This window comes from Rhinoderma darwinii, chromosome 3, assembly GCF_050947455.1.
Source record: "Rhinoderma darwinii isolate aRhiDar2 chromosome 3, aRhiDar2.hap1, whole genome shotgun sequence".
Classification (NCBI taxonomy): Eukaryota; Metazoa; Chordata; class Amphibia; order Anura; family Rhinodermatidae; genus Rhinoderma; species Rhinoderma darwinii.
Window position 1 is genome coordinate 213,630,879 of NC_134689.1, and position 15,720 is coordinate 213,646,598.

The 15,720-nt window shown below is 42.0% G+C and overlaps 1 protein-coding gene across 5 annotated transcripts in view; it reads right to left on the minus strand.

Moving 5' to 3' along the window:
- Positions 1–15,720, minus strand: part of CACNA2D1 (calcium voltage-gated channel auxiliary subunit alpha2delta 1) — a 737,376-nt gene that overhangs the window by 617,876 nt on the left and 103,780 nt on the right. For all 5 annotated transcript variants that reach the window (XM_075857358.1, XM_075857356.1, XM_075857359.1 and 2 more), the window contains exon 2: positions 12,400–12,481. In XM_075857358.1, the coding sequence (XP_075713473.1) occupies positions 12,400–12,481 (82 nt within the window). The remainder of the gene's footprint in view (positions 1–12,399; positions 12,482–15,720) is intronic.

Sequence of the window (15,720 nt, forward strand, 5' to 3'; positions counted from 1 at the left end):
GCACTATCTACAGTGGGTACTGTGACACTATAGGGGGTGCTGAGTGTGGCACGATCTATGCTGGCTTTTATGCTACAAGTAGTGGTTAACATATCCACTAGCCTATCTACATGGGCACTGTGGCATTGTCCAAAGGGGAAGTGTGGGGCAAAATCTTCATGGGCAATGTGTGGTACTATCTACAGTGGGCAATGAAGCACTATTTACAGGGAGCATTATCTACAGGGGGCACTGTGGCACTATCTACAGGGGGTAGTGTGTAGAACTATCTACATGGGCATTGTGGCACTATCTACAGAAAGATCTATTAAAAGGGGGCACTAAGTGTGGCATTATCTACAGTGACACTATAGGGGGCACTGAGTGTGGCACTATCTATACTGGTTTTTATGCTACAAGTAGTGGTCAGCACATATCCACTAGCCTATCTACAGGGGGGCACTGTGTGGAACTATCTACAGAAAGCAGTGTGTGCCACTATCTACAAGGGCACTGTGGCCAGTGGTGTAACTACCGCTATAGCAGCCGTAGCGGCTGCTACAGGGCCCGCAGCATGAGGGGGCCCGTGCCACCCTCCGGCACAGGCCCCACTCCCATGGCCGGAGGCTCCGCTAGCAGCTGCTATGGCTGCTACAGCGCGACGCCACTGAAGGGGTTGTGACTACAAAAGACATGCATCCCCTATCCACAGGATAGGGGATACATGTGTGATCGCTGGAACACCCAGCAATAAGGAGAACGGGGAACATGGGGGCCAAACCATGAGTTTCTCTCCTTTTATGCTCATAGCAGCCAATGACACAGAGGTATTCTTTGCAGCATGAGATGGTGCATTGTCATGCATGAAGATAATTTTGCTACGGAAGGCAAGGTTCTTCTTTTTGTACCACGGAAGAAAGTGGTCAGTCATAAACTCTACTCCTACCAGCTCTCTCCCCATGATTCCAGCCCAAAACAAGACTCCGCCACCTCCTTGCTGACGTCGCAGCCTTGTTGGGACATGGTGGCCATTCACCAACCATCTACTACTCCATCCATCTGGACCATCCAGGGTTGCACGGTATTCATCAGTAAACAACACGGTTTGAAAATTAGTCTTCATGTATTTCTGAGCCCACTGCAACCGTTTCTGCTTGTGAGCATTGTTTAGGGGTGGCCGAATAATAGCTTTATTCACACTTGCAAACATCTGGAGGATCCTACACCTTGAGGTTCGCAGGACTCTAGAGGCACCAGCGGCTTCAAATACCTGTTTGCTGCTTTGCAATGGCATTTTAGCAGCTGCTCTCCTAATCCTATTAATTTGTCTGGCAGAAACCTTCCTCATTATGCCTTTATCTGAACGAACCCGTCTGTGCTCTGAATCAGCCACAAATATCTTTTCACAGTACGATGGTCACGCTTAAGTTTTCTTGAAATATCCAATGTTTTCATACCTTGTCCAAGGTATTGCACTATTTCACGCTTTTCGGCAGCAGAGAGATCCTTTCATTGCTTGAAACCTGTGGCCTGCTTAATAATGTGGAACGTCCTTCTTAAGTAGTTTTCCTTTGATTGGGCACACCTGGCAAACTAATTATCACAGGTGTCTGAGATTGATTACAATGATCCAAAGAGCCCTAAGACACAATACCATCCATGAGTTTAATTGAAAAACTAATAATTAAATGTTTATGACACTTAAATCCAATGTGCATAATAATTTGGAACACGGTGTATGAAGTGCCCTTTATGCATTAGCATAGAATACAATCCTTGTATCAATGAAAGTAGTAAAACGGTAGAATTGTGACAAGTATCAATCATTCAGCTAACTGTATAATGAGAATAGAGGCTATACAATTCTTTCACAGCTCCTCAACTTGTGATGTTCCATGCAACCAAAATTAATGCAACTAAACGTTATGTAACGTTGTATGTTAATTGTGTTTTACGATATCCAGGATAATACGGTTATGTACAGTGGCGTAACTACCGCTATAGCAGCCGTAGCATGAGGGGGCCCATGCCACCCGCCGGCACGGCCCCCCCCTCCCATGGCCGGAGGTTCCGCTAGCCGCTATGGCTAATACAGCGCGACGCCACTGAAGGGGTTGTTCCTACAAAAGACATGCATCCCCTATCCACAGGATAGGGGATACATGTGGGATCCCTGGGATGCCCAGCGATAAGGAGAACTGGGGGCCGAAAGTCCCTCGAAGTTCTCCATGACAAACCTCGGACTTTCGGGGTCTGTCTGCAGCTCCATAGAAAGGACTTGTGCACCGGTCACGCCTGTGCGCATGCGTGACCAGCGCTCCTTACATTTTTATTTAACTGCGCAGACGCCGGAAGTCCGAAGCTTGTCATGGAGAACTTCGGGGGACTTTCGGTCCCCCGTTCACCTTATCGCTGCCAGCGATGACACACTTTTTTTTTTGGGGGGGTGGGGTCTGTATGGCTTTATCTACAGGGAGTGTCTGTATGGCGTTATCTACAGGGGAGGTCTATATGGCGTTATCTACAGGGGGGGTCTGTATGGCGTCATCTACAGGGAGAGGTCTGTATGGCGTTATCTACAGGGGGGGTCTGTATGGCGTTATCTACAGGGGGGTCTGTATCTACAGGGGGGTCTGTATGGCGTTATCTGCAGGGGGGTCTGTATGGCGTTATCTGCAGTTGGGTCTGTATGGCGTTATCTACAGGGGGGTCTGTATGGCGTTATCTGCAGGGGGGTCTGTATGGCGTTATCTACAGGGGGGTCTGTATGGCGTTATCTGCAGGGGGTCTGCATGGCGTTATCTACAGGGGGTCTGTATGGCGTTATCTGCAGGGGGTCTGTATGGCGTTATCTATAGGGGTGTCTGTATGGCGTTATCTACAATGGGGGTTCTGTATGGCGTTATCTACAATGGGGGTTCTGTATGGTGTTATCTAGAGGGGGGTCTGTATGGTGTTATCTAGAGGGGTGTCTGTATGGCGTTATCTACAGCGGGTGTCTGTATGGCTTTATCTACAGCGGGTGTCTGTATGGCGTTATCTACAGGGGGTGTCTGTATGGCGTTATCTACAGGGGGTGTCTGTATGGCATTATCTACAGGGGGGTCTGTATGGCGTTATCTACAGGGGGTGTCTGTATGGCGTTATCTACAGGGGGCTGTATGGCGTTATCTACAGGGGGCTGTATGGCGTTATCTACAGGGGGGCTGTATGGTGTTATCTACAGGGGGGATTTGAGGCTGTAAGGCGTTATCTACAGGGGGGATTCGAGGCTGTAAGGAGTTATCTACAGGGGGCTGTGTATGGTGCTATCTATAGGGGGCGCTGTGTGGTGGAATCTATAGGGAGGCACTATCTACAAGGGGGGGTTGTGTGATACCCAGCGGAAGGGGGGCCCCAGTCCTAAGTTTGCTATGGGGCCCAATCTTTCCTAGTTACACCCCTGACTGTGGCACTATCTACAGTGGGTACTGTGACACAATCTATAGGGGGCACTACCTACATAGGCCACTGGATACAGAACTATATATGCTTGATTTTATTCTACGGATAGTGGTCAACACATATCCCCTATCCTATCTACATGGTCACTATGGCATTGTCTACGGGGGGCAGTGTGTGGCAATATTTACAGGGGGAACTGTGGCACAATCAACAGGGGGAATTGTGGCACCATCTACAGGGGGCACTGTGGCACTATCAACAGGGGGCAATAAGTGTGGCACCATCTATGCTGGTTTTTACGCCAGGGGTAGTGCTCAGCACATATCCACTAGCCTAGATCTTTATGTTAAAGCTTGTAATATAAATGACTAGGCTGGTGGATACATGTAGACCAATACTTGTAGCATAAAAAACTAGAGGGTATCGAGAGCATGGCAAAAACAAGCTATTTTCAGCCCATAAAATCTTTAGGTTTTGTAGCTCTCTTAATTTAGCAAGTTAAATTGTCCAATTTCCATTTGCCCCATGTATTAGGAAACATTGGGCAAAATGATTTAATGTGGTTGAGATCCTCTCTGATAAAGATAGTAATATGCTAACTGATTTCCTTTTGTATTCTATGGGCGTCTTCCTCCCAATAATACATTCTGGATATGAGTTGTGTGTGTCCACAATGCTGCTACCTTCACTGTCTCTCATGCATCAGCACAGCTCACTCATTACACTGACAGTCTGTGTGATTCTCCCTCTGCTATCTACACTTTAAAATTGACAGCCTGTGCGATCAGCCCTCCCTGAACACTCGGAAGCTTTACTACTTCTGTACTCTGTAATCTTCTGTGCACAACTCCCCCCTCCCTGCTGCTATCTCTTAGGCCCCATGCACACGGCCGTGCCCGCAATCACGGCCCGCGATTTCGGGCACGGCCGGCCGCTGACTGACAGCCGCATTTTCGGGCCGTGCTCCCATACAAAGTATGGGAGCACGGCCCGCAAAATGCGAAAGAACGGACATGTTCCATAATTCCCGGAACATTTCCACAGCACTGACACCCTTCCGTAGTGCTACGGAAAGGTGTCAGTGTTCAATGAAAGTGAATGGCTCCGTTTTTGCGGACCGCAATTGCGGTCCGCAAAAACTGAGGTTTTTTGCTGTCGTGGGCATGGGGCCTTACACTGAGAGAATGGAGAGAGCTTATTACGTCAGCCCGCCAGGAGAAGTGGACTGACAGATTTGAGTCAGAAGCAGCAGCACAGCCAGTAATCTACAGGAACTGCACAGACTCTACATCCAGGGCCACACCGTCCATGAGGTGAGATGAGCATTTTGCCTCAGGCGGCGGCCTGCTGCCACTCTGAGGGGGCAGTGACGCCACTAAAACCAGCCTCCGCCACCCCCTCCTGTACTAATTGTACCTGCGTCTATAGAACGCAGGTACAATTACATGCATAAGCACTGAATGGTTCGTGCCCGACCATTCAGCGCCTTACAATGACGTTGATTGGCAGGGCAGCATGACTTGCCCCGCCAATCAGCGCCTTTCGCCGACGCGTCCGTAGTTGAAAGGCCCTGATTGGCGGGGCAAGTCATTCTGCCCTGCTAATCAGCACCTTTCAACGACGCTAGCGGCACGATTACGTTATTGTGTCGCTTGCACCGTACAGCCCCACAGATCTGCTCAGAAGAGAGCAGGCCTGCATTGACACAGGATGTCGGGGGAACGGGATCAAGGGGAGTATGTAAAGTTGCTTTTTTTCTTTAAAAAGTGTGCGTCGCATTATCTACAGGAGGGAAGGGCTATATGTTGGGCAAGATCTATAGAGGGGGCTATATGTAGGGAACTATATACAGGGGGCTATGCGAGGCACTATATACAGGGCGGCTATATGTGAGGCATTATATACAGGGGGCAATATGTGAGACACTATATACAGGGGGGCTATATGGGAGTCACTATATACAGGGGGCTATATGGGAGTCACTATATACAGGGGGCTATATGGGAGTCACTATATACAGGGGGCTATATGTGAGGCATTATCAACAGGGGGCTATATGTAGGGCACTATCTACATGGGGGGCTATATGTAGGGCACTATCTACATGGGGGGCTATATGTGGGGCACTATCTACAGAGGGGCTATATGTAGGGCACTATTTACAGGGAGAGCTATATGTGGGGCACTATCTACAGGGGGATCTATGTAGGGCACTATCTACAGGGGGATCTATGTAGGGCATTATCTACAGGGGGATCTATGTAGGGCACTATCTATAAGGAGCACGGTCTACAGGGGGATCTATGGGGGGGCACTATCTACAGGGTGCTCTATGGGGCACTATCTACAGGGAGCACGTTGTGTGTGGAACCAGTGTATGGTGCTATTCTAATCAAGGACAGCGTATTGTGCTATTTTAATTAGATGTTCAGTGTATAGCACTATTATATTTATATTTAGGGCGTAGTGAGTTTTATTTTCGTTTATAGGTGCATAAATGTTTGAAAAGTGAGAAGCGGACGACATCTGAGCGGCAAACTGCAGAAATGGGTCATGGCTGGGAGAAGTCGTCATACAGGTCTGGACCGGATGGAGAAGGAAAGAGAAAAAGTACAACTAGAATCTGAGATCAAACAACTAGAATCTGAGTCACGAGTGAGTCACTTAATATAAATGTTTATTCTGCCTCTAATCAATAATGTAGTCACTGTATGATCTGCAGCGAGACGATCGTTGGTATGATTTTTTTTTTTTGTGAAACAGCAACTCCCAGCATATCCTTACAATTGTTCGGCCCATGCTGGGAGTTGCAGTTTTACGCCATACAAACCTATACGGCAGGGGTTGCACTAAATTGAGTAGTATTTGTGTTTGCGTTGTATTTATGTACTGAGCTTGGTTCTGGTGTTGTATATATGTACTGAGCTTGGTTCTGGTGTTGTATATATGTACTGAGCTTTGTTCTGGTGTTGTATATATGTACTGAGCTTTGTTCTGGTTCTGTATATATGTACTGAGCTCGGTTCTGGTGCTGTATATATGTATTGAGCTTGCTTCTGGAGCTGTATATGTCACAGCTTGGTTCTGGAGCTATAATTCTATAGAATATATTTATAATAACAAAATTGGAGGGCAGATGGAATTGTTTTCAGTTCATTGTATATATAATGGGAACCTGTCGGGTAATTTCAACCCCTTGAACCGCCACCATGCGGTAATACATGACCTTACAATATTTCCAAACATTCCCCTGTATGTTTTTTTCAGATGCAGCAAAATCTATAAAATCAACTTTTAAAATGATGCACACTATATGCTAATTACTCATTAAAGGGTCACAGGTTGGTGCCGCTATCCTGAAGAGTCACATAGTCCTGCCTCCAAACCCACCTTTCAATGCTTGATTGACATCCCCTGGCTGTTATACATCACTAGCAGACCCTACCAACTTTCTCGGATGCGCCATTGCCTTGTACTACTTGGGCATGCACCGTGCAGCGAGTTGTACAAGGCAAAGGCACATCCGCAAGAGTTGGAGGAGGCTGCTAGTGATGTAGAACAGCCAGGGGGATATCAGTGAAAATCTGGGGGGTGCCATTTCAATTTTTGCCGCAGGCAGCAGAAAAGCTAGAATCGGCCCTGTCTACAGCAGGAAAATAGTAGGACAGTTTTAATGAAGACTATTTAGAAAGTTGCTTAACTTTGATTTTAGAAAGCAAATGAACAATAATTAAAGAAAAAAAAAATCAGCACAAAGGTGTCCATAGCTCTTAAATTAAACAATAGCAATTAAACTCTGCATAAACCTGCCAGTCTAACGTTAACCTAACATTTTGTAAGCATATTTTTCCTGTTTTAGTCACTTGTTAATGCATTTCAGCCTTGCTGTTAGAAACAAATGTCTCATGCTACACATAGGTCAGTCAATATCTGTCACATCTGGAGAATGGTTTTTTTGATTCTTTCGTGTCTAGAGGCTCAAAAAGCAACTACATTGACAAGTTGTCCACATAAACATACATGAAATAAACCAGCATGTGTCCTACTTGTATCAATTAATGTATGAAGTATTTGTGTTTTGAAGACTTTTTTTAAACAAATTTTTAGTAAATATGCATAACCAAGTAGGGGCTCTTATATCAAACACTAACATTGGGTGCTATTTTTAAGCTCAGGCTCCCCAGGATATCAGTGCATCGTGAGAGGATTTCCCTTACATAACAATTATAATCCGCAAGCAACTAAACCACCAGTGAGAAATAAGATAATCAGAGCATAGCCCCATATACACTGAGATAAAGTGGTCTCAGATAGGCTAGAGGTTGGAGTACCACGTTAAGACAGAGAGTTAAAGGAACAGTGTCACGAAAAAAATAAATTTTACATCAGTTTTATTTTAGTGCTTTATTAAAAACTTTTATATTTATTTGTGTGTTTGTGTTTTTACTTTTTTTTATTTTTTAACTTTTTCTTCCCTATGGGGGCTGCCATTTTTTTCTCCATTTCTGTATGTGTCGATTAACGACACATACAGACATTGAGTACGGCAGCTACAGTCCCATAGTGAATGCGAACGGGGCCCGTTCCATCCACTATGGTGTACGCCGTCTGTGTGGGAACGGTGCATGCGCCGCTCCCACACAGTCCAAGTTGAACTGTGCGCCGTCCGGCGCCATTTTCCTGTAGACCGGAAGTCGCGGCCGGACAGTAAGATTACTACTTCCGGTCGCGGCTTCCGGACTTGTGCACTTGGAGCGGTGGTAGCAGACGGAGTGGACGGACCGGAGGGAGCGGCGGCGACTGGAGCAGGTAAGTGATTTCTGTGTATGTAAGTGTTTTACTGTGTGTTTACTAGTGTATGTTAACCTACTACACTGTGTGTTAGCTCAAAAAATGGCGACACACAGTGTAGGAGGTTTGACCGTTCAATCCCCTCGTTTCTCCCGGCACTAGCCAGGATAAAGGAGGGGGGATTCTGAGAGCTCACTAGAGCGAGTGAGTTTTCCCAAATTTTGCAGCATAAAGCAATGTGGTTGCTTTACCACATGCAATGCTGCAATTTTGGGAATTGCTCCATCTAGTGACCAGCACTGGGAAATATTATAAATTAGAATCCAATTTATAATATTTCCTGACTCGTGAAAAAAATAAAAAAAATTAGAACAATGTTTAATCACCTATACACTAATTGTTTAACTAAAAAAAAAATACATTTTTTTCTAGCAACACATTCCCTTTAAGATGGAACACAAAGCCAATAATTAGAGCACCTGTTACCTCTCCTGACCGGCCTGTTTTACTAAATAGTTACAGTCCCCATGAAATAATTCTGGAGCATCTTTCCTAAAAACACTATGTTGTGATGTTCCTCTGTTAAAAATTATGAATAAATTGACAAACGGATTTTACAAGTTTTTTCCTAAATTTCTAGAAGGAATAACAGAAGAAAATATGTTCGAGAATTGCTATTTGCTAAAATAAAAATGTCAAGAAAGGTGATAAGCCCTCTATAAAGCCTGTCTTTATACACAGCTATGGGAAAGCTGTGCTGACATTATCAGACTGTGTAGGGACAAACCCCATTGAAAAGGGGAATGGTAACACCCAGTTGTTAGTTTATGCGTACATTTCCAAGAGGAATAACAGAGGAATGGCACAATGCAGAGTTATTCATTGTTATTTACTAAAACAGACATGTCTGGAGAACTGGCAGGTCCATTGAGGCAGGCTAAAACAGAGCATCTGCAGTCAGAAGAGAAAGCAACAACGTGCTACTCGAAGTCAATAAAAAACGCAGGTATCATTGATACACATGAGCAAATCAATATCTATACATACACACAAATACACATGTATTTATTTATATTTTTCTTCTATAAGAGGCAACATGTTGACAGGTCATTTTTTTGGGCAGCAATCTGGGAGATGATTAGTGTTTAAAGAGGCTCTGTCACCACATTATAAGTGCCTTATCTTATACATAATGTGGTCGGTGCTGTAATGTAGGTAACAGCAGTGGTTTTTATTTAGAAAAAATAGTTATGACCTATTTTAGATTTATGCTAATGACTTTCTTAATGCCCAACTGGGCGTGTTTTTACTTTTTTACTAGCGTCATACACTTCTCTCCATTCATTTATTCAGCACATAGTGATCTTGCTAGATCATGATGTGCAGTCACATACTCACACATTGACGTTACTGAAGTGTCTTGAGAGTCCACATTACAGCGCCGATCACATTATGTAGAAGATATGGCACTTATAATGTGGTGGCAGAGCCTCTTTAAGAGAAGGTACATGTAGATAAAATGTATAAGAGCAGAGCAGTTCTAGATATCATATGAAAATAAACAAGGAGGTCAGAGACAGATGTGCGGACAGATGAAGAGAAAGATCTATAAGGACAAACTGAAAAGAAATATATGGCAAAGATGGCAATAACATATAGAAAAAGAAGGGTGATCAAAGACAAATGAAAGGCTGAAGAGAGAAGGGCACAGCCAGTCCTCATAAAGAGATTAGAAGAGGGATGCTGAAATGGCCGATATAATTCATTAAGAGAGAAGGGAAAGGAGAGATGACGTAAAGGAATATAGAGAGAAAATTAAATCATAAGCATTTGGCTGACATTCTCCAGTAATAAGCCTAAAAGCATTAAAGCTATGCTCTGTCTGGGAATACCGCCAAAATGATCAATATATAGGTTTTTGTTTTTTTATTCATTGTTCTTTACATATCTTAGCTGTTTCTATCAATGGGCAGTATTTTACCAGTAGCATTTAATAGTAATATAAGGGTATTTGGACTTTGGAAAAAAATCACAGATGGTAAGAATATCGACACCAGACTTTTTTTTTTTTCCTAATCCGGTTCTTGGATGTGGCTGCAAGACCAGAGAAAGACTAAGAGTAATTAGTATACATCTCAGTATGACTTAGAAGTGTGCAGCCTTCAAGTACTAGAAGTCATCTTGGGAAGCCCTTTCATGCAGCACTTCCAACGCTGCAAAGGTCAACACACTGCAAGCTACACTGCTGTTCGCTTTCATTCCTGCTTTTGATTCCATACATATCTAGTTCTGAAATAACACACAAAAGATGTGTTGCCTCATACTGCAGCAAAACATACAGGGCATGATTAAATATTAACTTTAAAGTTCCGCTGACTTTGTAGGAATAAAATATAAATGAAGTGGCAGATTTTACTTTCTTCAAAACCAAATAAAATAAAGGCTTATACTGAAACAAACGAGTATTAGCAGCTTACTAGAGAGCAAAAAGTCATGTCCTTAATGATAAAACAAATACATTGTGTACAAATAGTATAAATAATACATCTCACATAGGGGCCTATGAGGAAACCAAATTCTAATAAAAAGCTAAAAGAAAAAACAAGTAAAAGAATACTAAATAGAACAACATATAGTGCCTATAAAAAGTATTCACCCCCTTGGACTTTTTATGTTTTATTGAGTCATTTGATTCCATCATGGTGGATTTATTAAGGCTTTTAAAACACTTAAAAGGGTTCTTTATTGACAATGCGAAAAAAAATGTGATTTACATTTATTACCGTTTTTAAATATTTTTAATTTAAGGACAGGAAATGCCATATAACAATAAAAGACCCGTTACTCACCTGACAAATCCCCCGGTGTTCCAGCACAGCCAACATAGAGTTTTCCTTTGCTCTTTATTGACAGTGCTGCAGCGATGACGTCCCCGTATACCCACGTAATCGCTGTAGCCAATCACTGGCCTCAGTGTTCCTGTGCCATATACATATATATATACATATATATATATGGCGTGTCATTGCTGCAGCACTGTCAACGCAGAGCTGTGAAGAGCACTGGAGTGGCTGCGCTGGAGCTCCGGGGGATTTGTCAGGTGAGTAAAAAGTATTTTATTGTTTTATGCCATCACCCCAGCCAGGTTTTTAACAAATTTGAAAAACCCCATTAATTGAATGAATAACTATTCACCCACTCATCTCAGTTTTAAGTGCAAACACATTTGGCAGAAGTTATAGCGATCACCATTGCACATGGGGTCATTGCATTCCTTTTTTTTTTTCAAAAACTGTTTAAACACTGGGCTCTGAACAAACCAAGCAGAGGGGGGGGGGGTTGAATTTTAGTATACATACTGTATATATAACTATTTGGGACTAGGCAATATTAAGTATGGCACATTCTACAGACCTGTATTATAGATCTGCTGCAGTATAAAGTCTTCATGGGGCAATGCTATTCTCGCATTGCTTCAAGGGTAGAGTATCGTTGTAACATGGCATACGAGGGATCTTATGGATTTCCTATGGAGGAACACAGAGGTACAATATAGGCTCTAGGAATTCTATGAGTCTTATATTATGGATCGCCACCAAACAGATCCACATGCATGCCTTACATGGACCTTTTATTGCAGTGAATATCCTAGTGTCAACCATTGGTATTACATGAAGCGTATACTTGCATACATATAATGCCTAATGCGATAAACTTTATTTGGTCATACCCTGAGAACACATTTATGGCATTAGGCTTGAGGAATTCTCATTTATATGGGGTTGAAACATCGCCTAACTTTGTATGCACAGGTTTGGCATGAATAAATAATATCTGATTCAAGAAGATACTGTCATCTACTCTGTAAGCTGTCTGTGGAATTAGGAGTGAGTCATCCCATGGTTCGGAGTAGGGGTTGCTGTTCCCATTTTGCCTTTTGTTGGACCCTGAGAACACCTTTGACACATGACCACCAACAATACCCACTGACATCGTAACTGCCTAGAGCTGATATTTCAACATAACAAGAGCCATAGTAACTAATATATATATATATATATATACACAGTTTCTTTTTTTTTTTTTTTTTTTACAGCACAGATTTATAGCATGTTCTGTCAATCAAACAGTGATGTGAAAAGTCACTATCATCCCTTACAATTACTAGTGATTCAGTTTACTTACCTCTGCAAGCTGATCCACACCACTTGCTGTTCTTGCCAAGGTTACAAGTTCATTCTGCATCTTCTCAACCCATTGTTTTATTCTAAGCAGACAAAACATGTAAAATAGATTTAGAATAGATAAATAAAGCAATATACTGTACAAAACACATAAATAACTAGCGGTGGAGTAAATTATTCGTTATTCATTTTATTAAACCTCAGTTAAATAAATGTAATTAAAGCAATTAAAAGTATGCAAGAATTAAATCCATATTTCCTAACAAACTCATGCTGGGATTACTTCCTCTAAGGTTCCCACTGTTTACGGAAACTTCCCTTGCCCAAGGGCAGAGATTGATATCCATGGATAATGTGCTGCCCTCATATGTAGTATTCATTCATGGTTTACATGAATGGATAACACTAGCCAGCGTCATGCCTTTAAGGGGTGATGATGTAGGAGATGTGTATTCCATGTGCATACATGTGTGGCTTCACTACCCCCTGCTACACAGTGGTTTATCCTTTTAAATATATGTAGATAATCTGCAATGAAATAAATGCCCTTCAGGTTTTATGATGCCACCTAGGTTGCCATAGAGAATTGATGATGCATATACACAACTCAGTTGTTGAGGTTGGCGTATGTTTGTGTAGGTAATATGATGCAGGAGCAGAGTTTTCTCTGCTTCGGCTCACGCATGGACAGTGTGTCTCTAGGGACACTATTGATTCACTTTCCCCGTCTCACATCGTCCATTGTAAGTAATAAAACAAAAGTAAAAAAAGTATTTATATTTAAAAGACATACAAAAAAATGACAAGTACAAACATGCTGTTAGCTTATTTATGTCCCAATATGTATATAGTAACAAATACTAAAATATTCCATAGCATTGTACAACAAGAAACGGGCGGCACACCATATACATTAATTTAACAAATCCACCGGTTATGTAGTATAGCTATATTTACACTGCTTTTAGTGATTACATTCAGGGGTCTAGCGAAAGATATGCCCAGAAATATACAACTGCAGGTCTACGTTGCTGCTATTAAATGCTTAATAAAATTTATTTTGAATGGTATATGTGTTTGTTGTATACAGTTATATGCACCAAACACAGTGTGAATAGAGCCTTAGACTGTGATTTGTATGTAAGTTTTATAAAGTTAGAGGGGTTATCCAGTCACTAAAAATTGAGTGGCCATCAATAGCTGATGGGTCGGGGTCCGACTCCCGGGACCCCCACCAATCAGCTGTTTTGAAGGGGTGCAGCGTTCGTACAAGCACTGATTCCCCTTCATTTCTACTGGCTCACTGTGAATCTCTGACAAGCATTTAGCAGCGATTCACAGGTATTGAAGCCTTCTCTCCCATCACTGCTAAATGGTTAATGAAGATTCACTGTGAGCAAGAACAAAAGAAGGGGAAGCAGCGCTCGGACAAGCGCTGCGGCCCCTTCAAACAGCTGATTGGCGGGGGTCCCAGGGGTAGGACCCTGACCGATCAGCTATTGATGGCCAATCCTGAGGACAAACCATCAATTTTTATTGGCTGGAAAATTCCTTTAACTGCAATATAGAAATGAATTGCTTGCACTGATAACATTCATCAAGCTATAGAAAGCAGTTGTAGCAAAATATATGTAAAAACTAATACTGTTTAAGACATACTTTGATATGAGCAAGTGGAATATTCCACCAACGCTGTATAAACAGAAGCAATTCAATACCATCAATTTAAAAAGATGGCTTTTAAAACACATCAGCGAGATTACATAGCAACCAATTAAGATGACGCAAAATCAAGACATTTCTGGCCTTTTAGATAGATTTCTTTTTCTATGCCATTTTTTCACGTAATGAATCTGCTGAATAAGACAAGTGGGACACAGAGAACTGGGACCATGATGAATCATCTAATCTGCCAGAGAGCTATTAGTAGAATTGCAACGTATTTAGATAAAGCATACATATTTCAGTGACCAGAGCTGGGTTGTTATGCAGAGGTGAATGAAAAGAAGAATTTGGGTGCCATCCAGTTTCTATAGCATACATTAAAATGGATTAAAATAAAGCCACTTTGATTTGGATTTTATCTCTTGGCCTATCAAGCAGTACTTGTAGACTTCAATTAAGTTGATTGATTATATAATAGAATAAGTGTATAGAATTTCTTCAGAATGGGGGAGGTCAAGTGTCATAAAGACGCTATATGTATGTAGGGGCTGAAGAAAATGGTGCAAATTTCGCCATATTTCTCAAAATGGTGCAGGTGGCATAATAATTAAACAGAGAATGGATGAAAGCCCTTTTTATGAGTTGGTGCAAATCTCCTAGGCCAATCTGCTACAAGTTTCTAAAAAAAATAATCCAGTGTAGAAATCCCTGGATTCACGCACAGCGGTTTGCTGCGTTTGTGCGTTTTTCATGGCATTATTTAATAGCGTTTTTTTATGTGATTGTTAGTGTGCAACCGCTGTATCGTTCACTATTCCATGAATCTGTCAGTCCCGATCCGTCAGTCCCACACATGAACTTAGATGTGATAGATTGCAGGTGGATCCTGTGTGTCAGAGACACCGAGGTTCCGCTGACATGGAACCCGTTAGGTCTGGTGATCTGACGGATTCAGTGAAAAGCGAACGATACAGCTGTATCTCCAAAAGTAAAACAAATTTTTAACAAAAACTAATTAAGAAGTTACACTAAACACACGGATTAATCTATTTATTTACAACAAAAAAAAGCCCTCAAAAGGTTTACATTGCCTTTAATGTGACCAGGAAAACCATCAAAATTGACAATATCATTGTTTAGAATTTAGAATATTTTTGCATTTTTTCAAGAACTCTGACGGCTAGAGTTCTAAAGACAGTTACCTACTAGGTTAAGGCAATGCGGTCTTTATATACTCCTACATAGGTGATAACATTTGGTTGAGAGTGCCTATTTCAGGGATAAAAGAAGTCAAGGAGGCAGTGTTTATTTACATCAGCCTCTCTATTGGGAGGGATAGCTACAAACCCCTTCAATGTTTAAAAGGGAAACATAAAATTAAATTAAATTGACAGGTAATGCAGGACTGTGCTGCATTCTGACCTTTTATAGTAAGCGAACACAAAACTGGAGATGAAGCAACACCACTGATAACATATGAATGAGGGTGACATGATTTCTGATGATTTTTATTTGTGTCTTGAGTAGTCCTATTGTTTTATGTATAAGAAATCACCTTTACATCACTTTTGAAAACATACAATCGCTACTATATTTTGCCTTGTACTAAATAACAGAATGGACATAGAATTAATTGCAGTGAATTGCATCTGTGTCT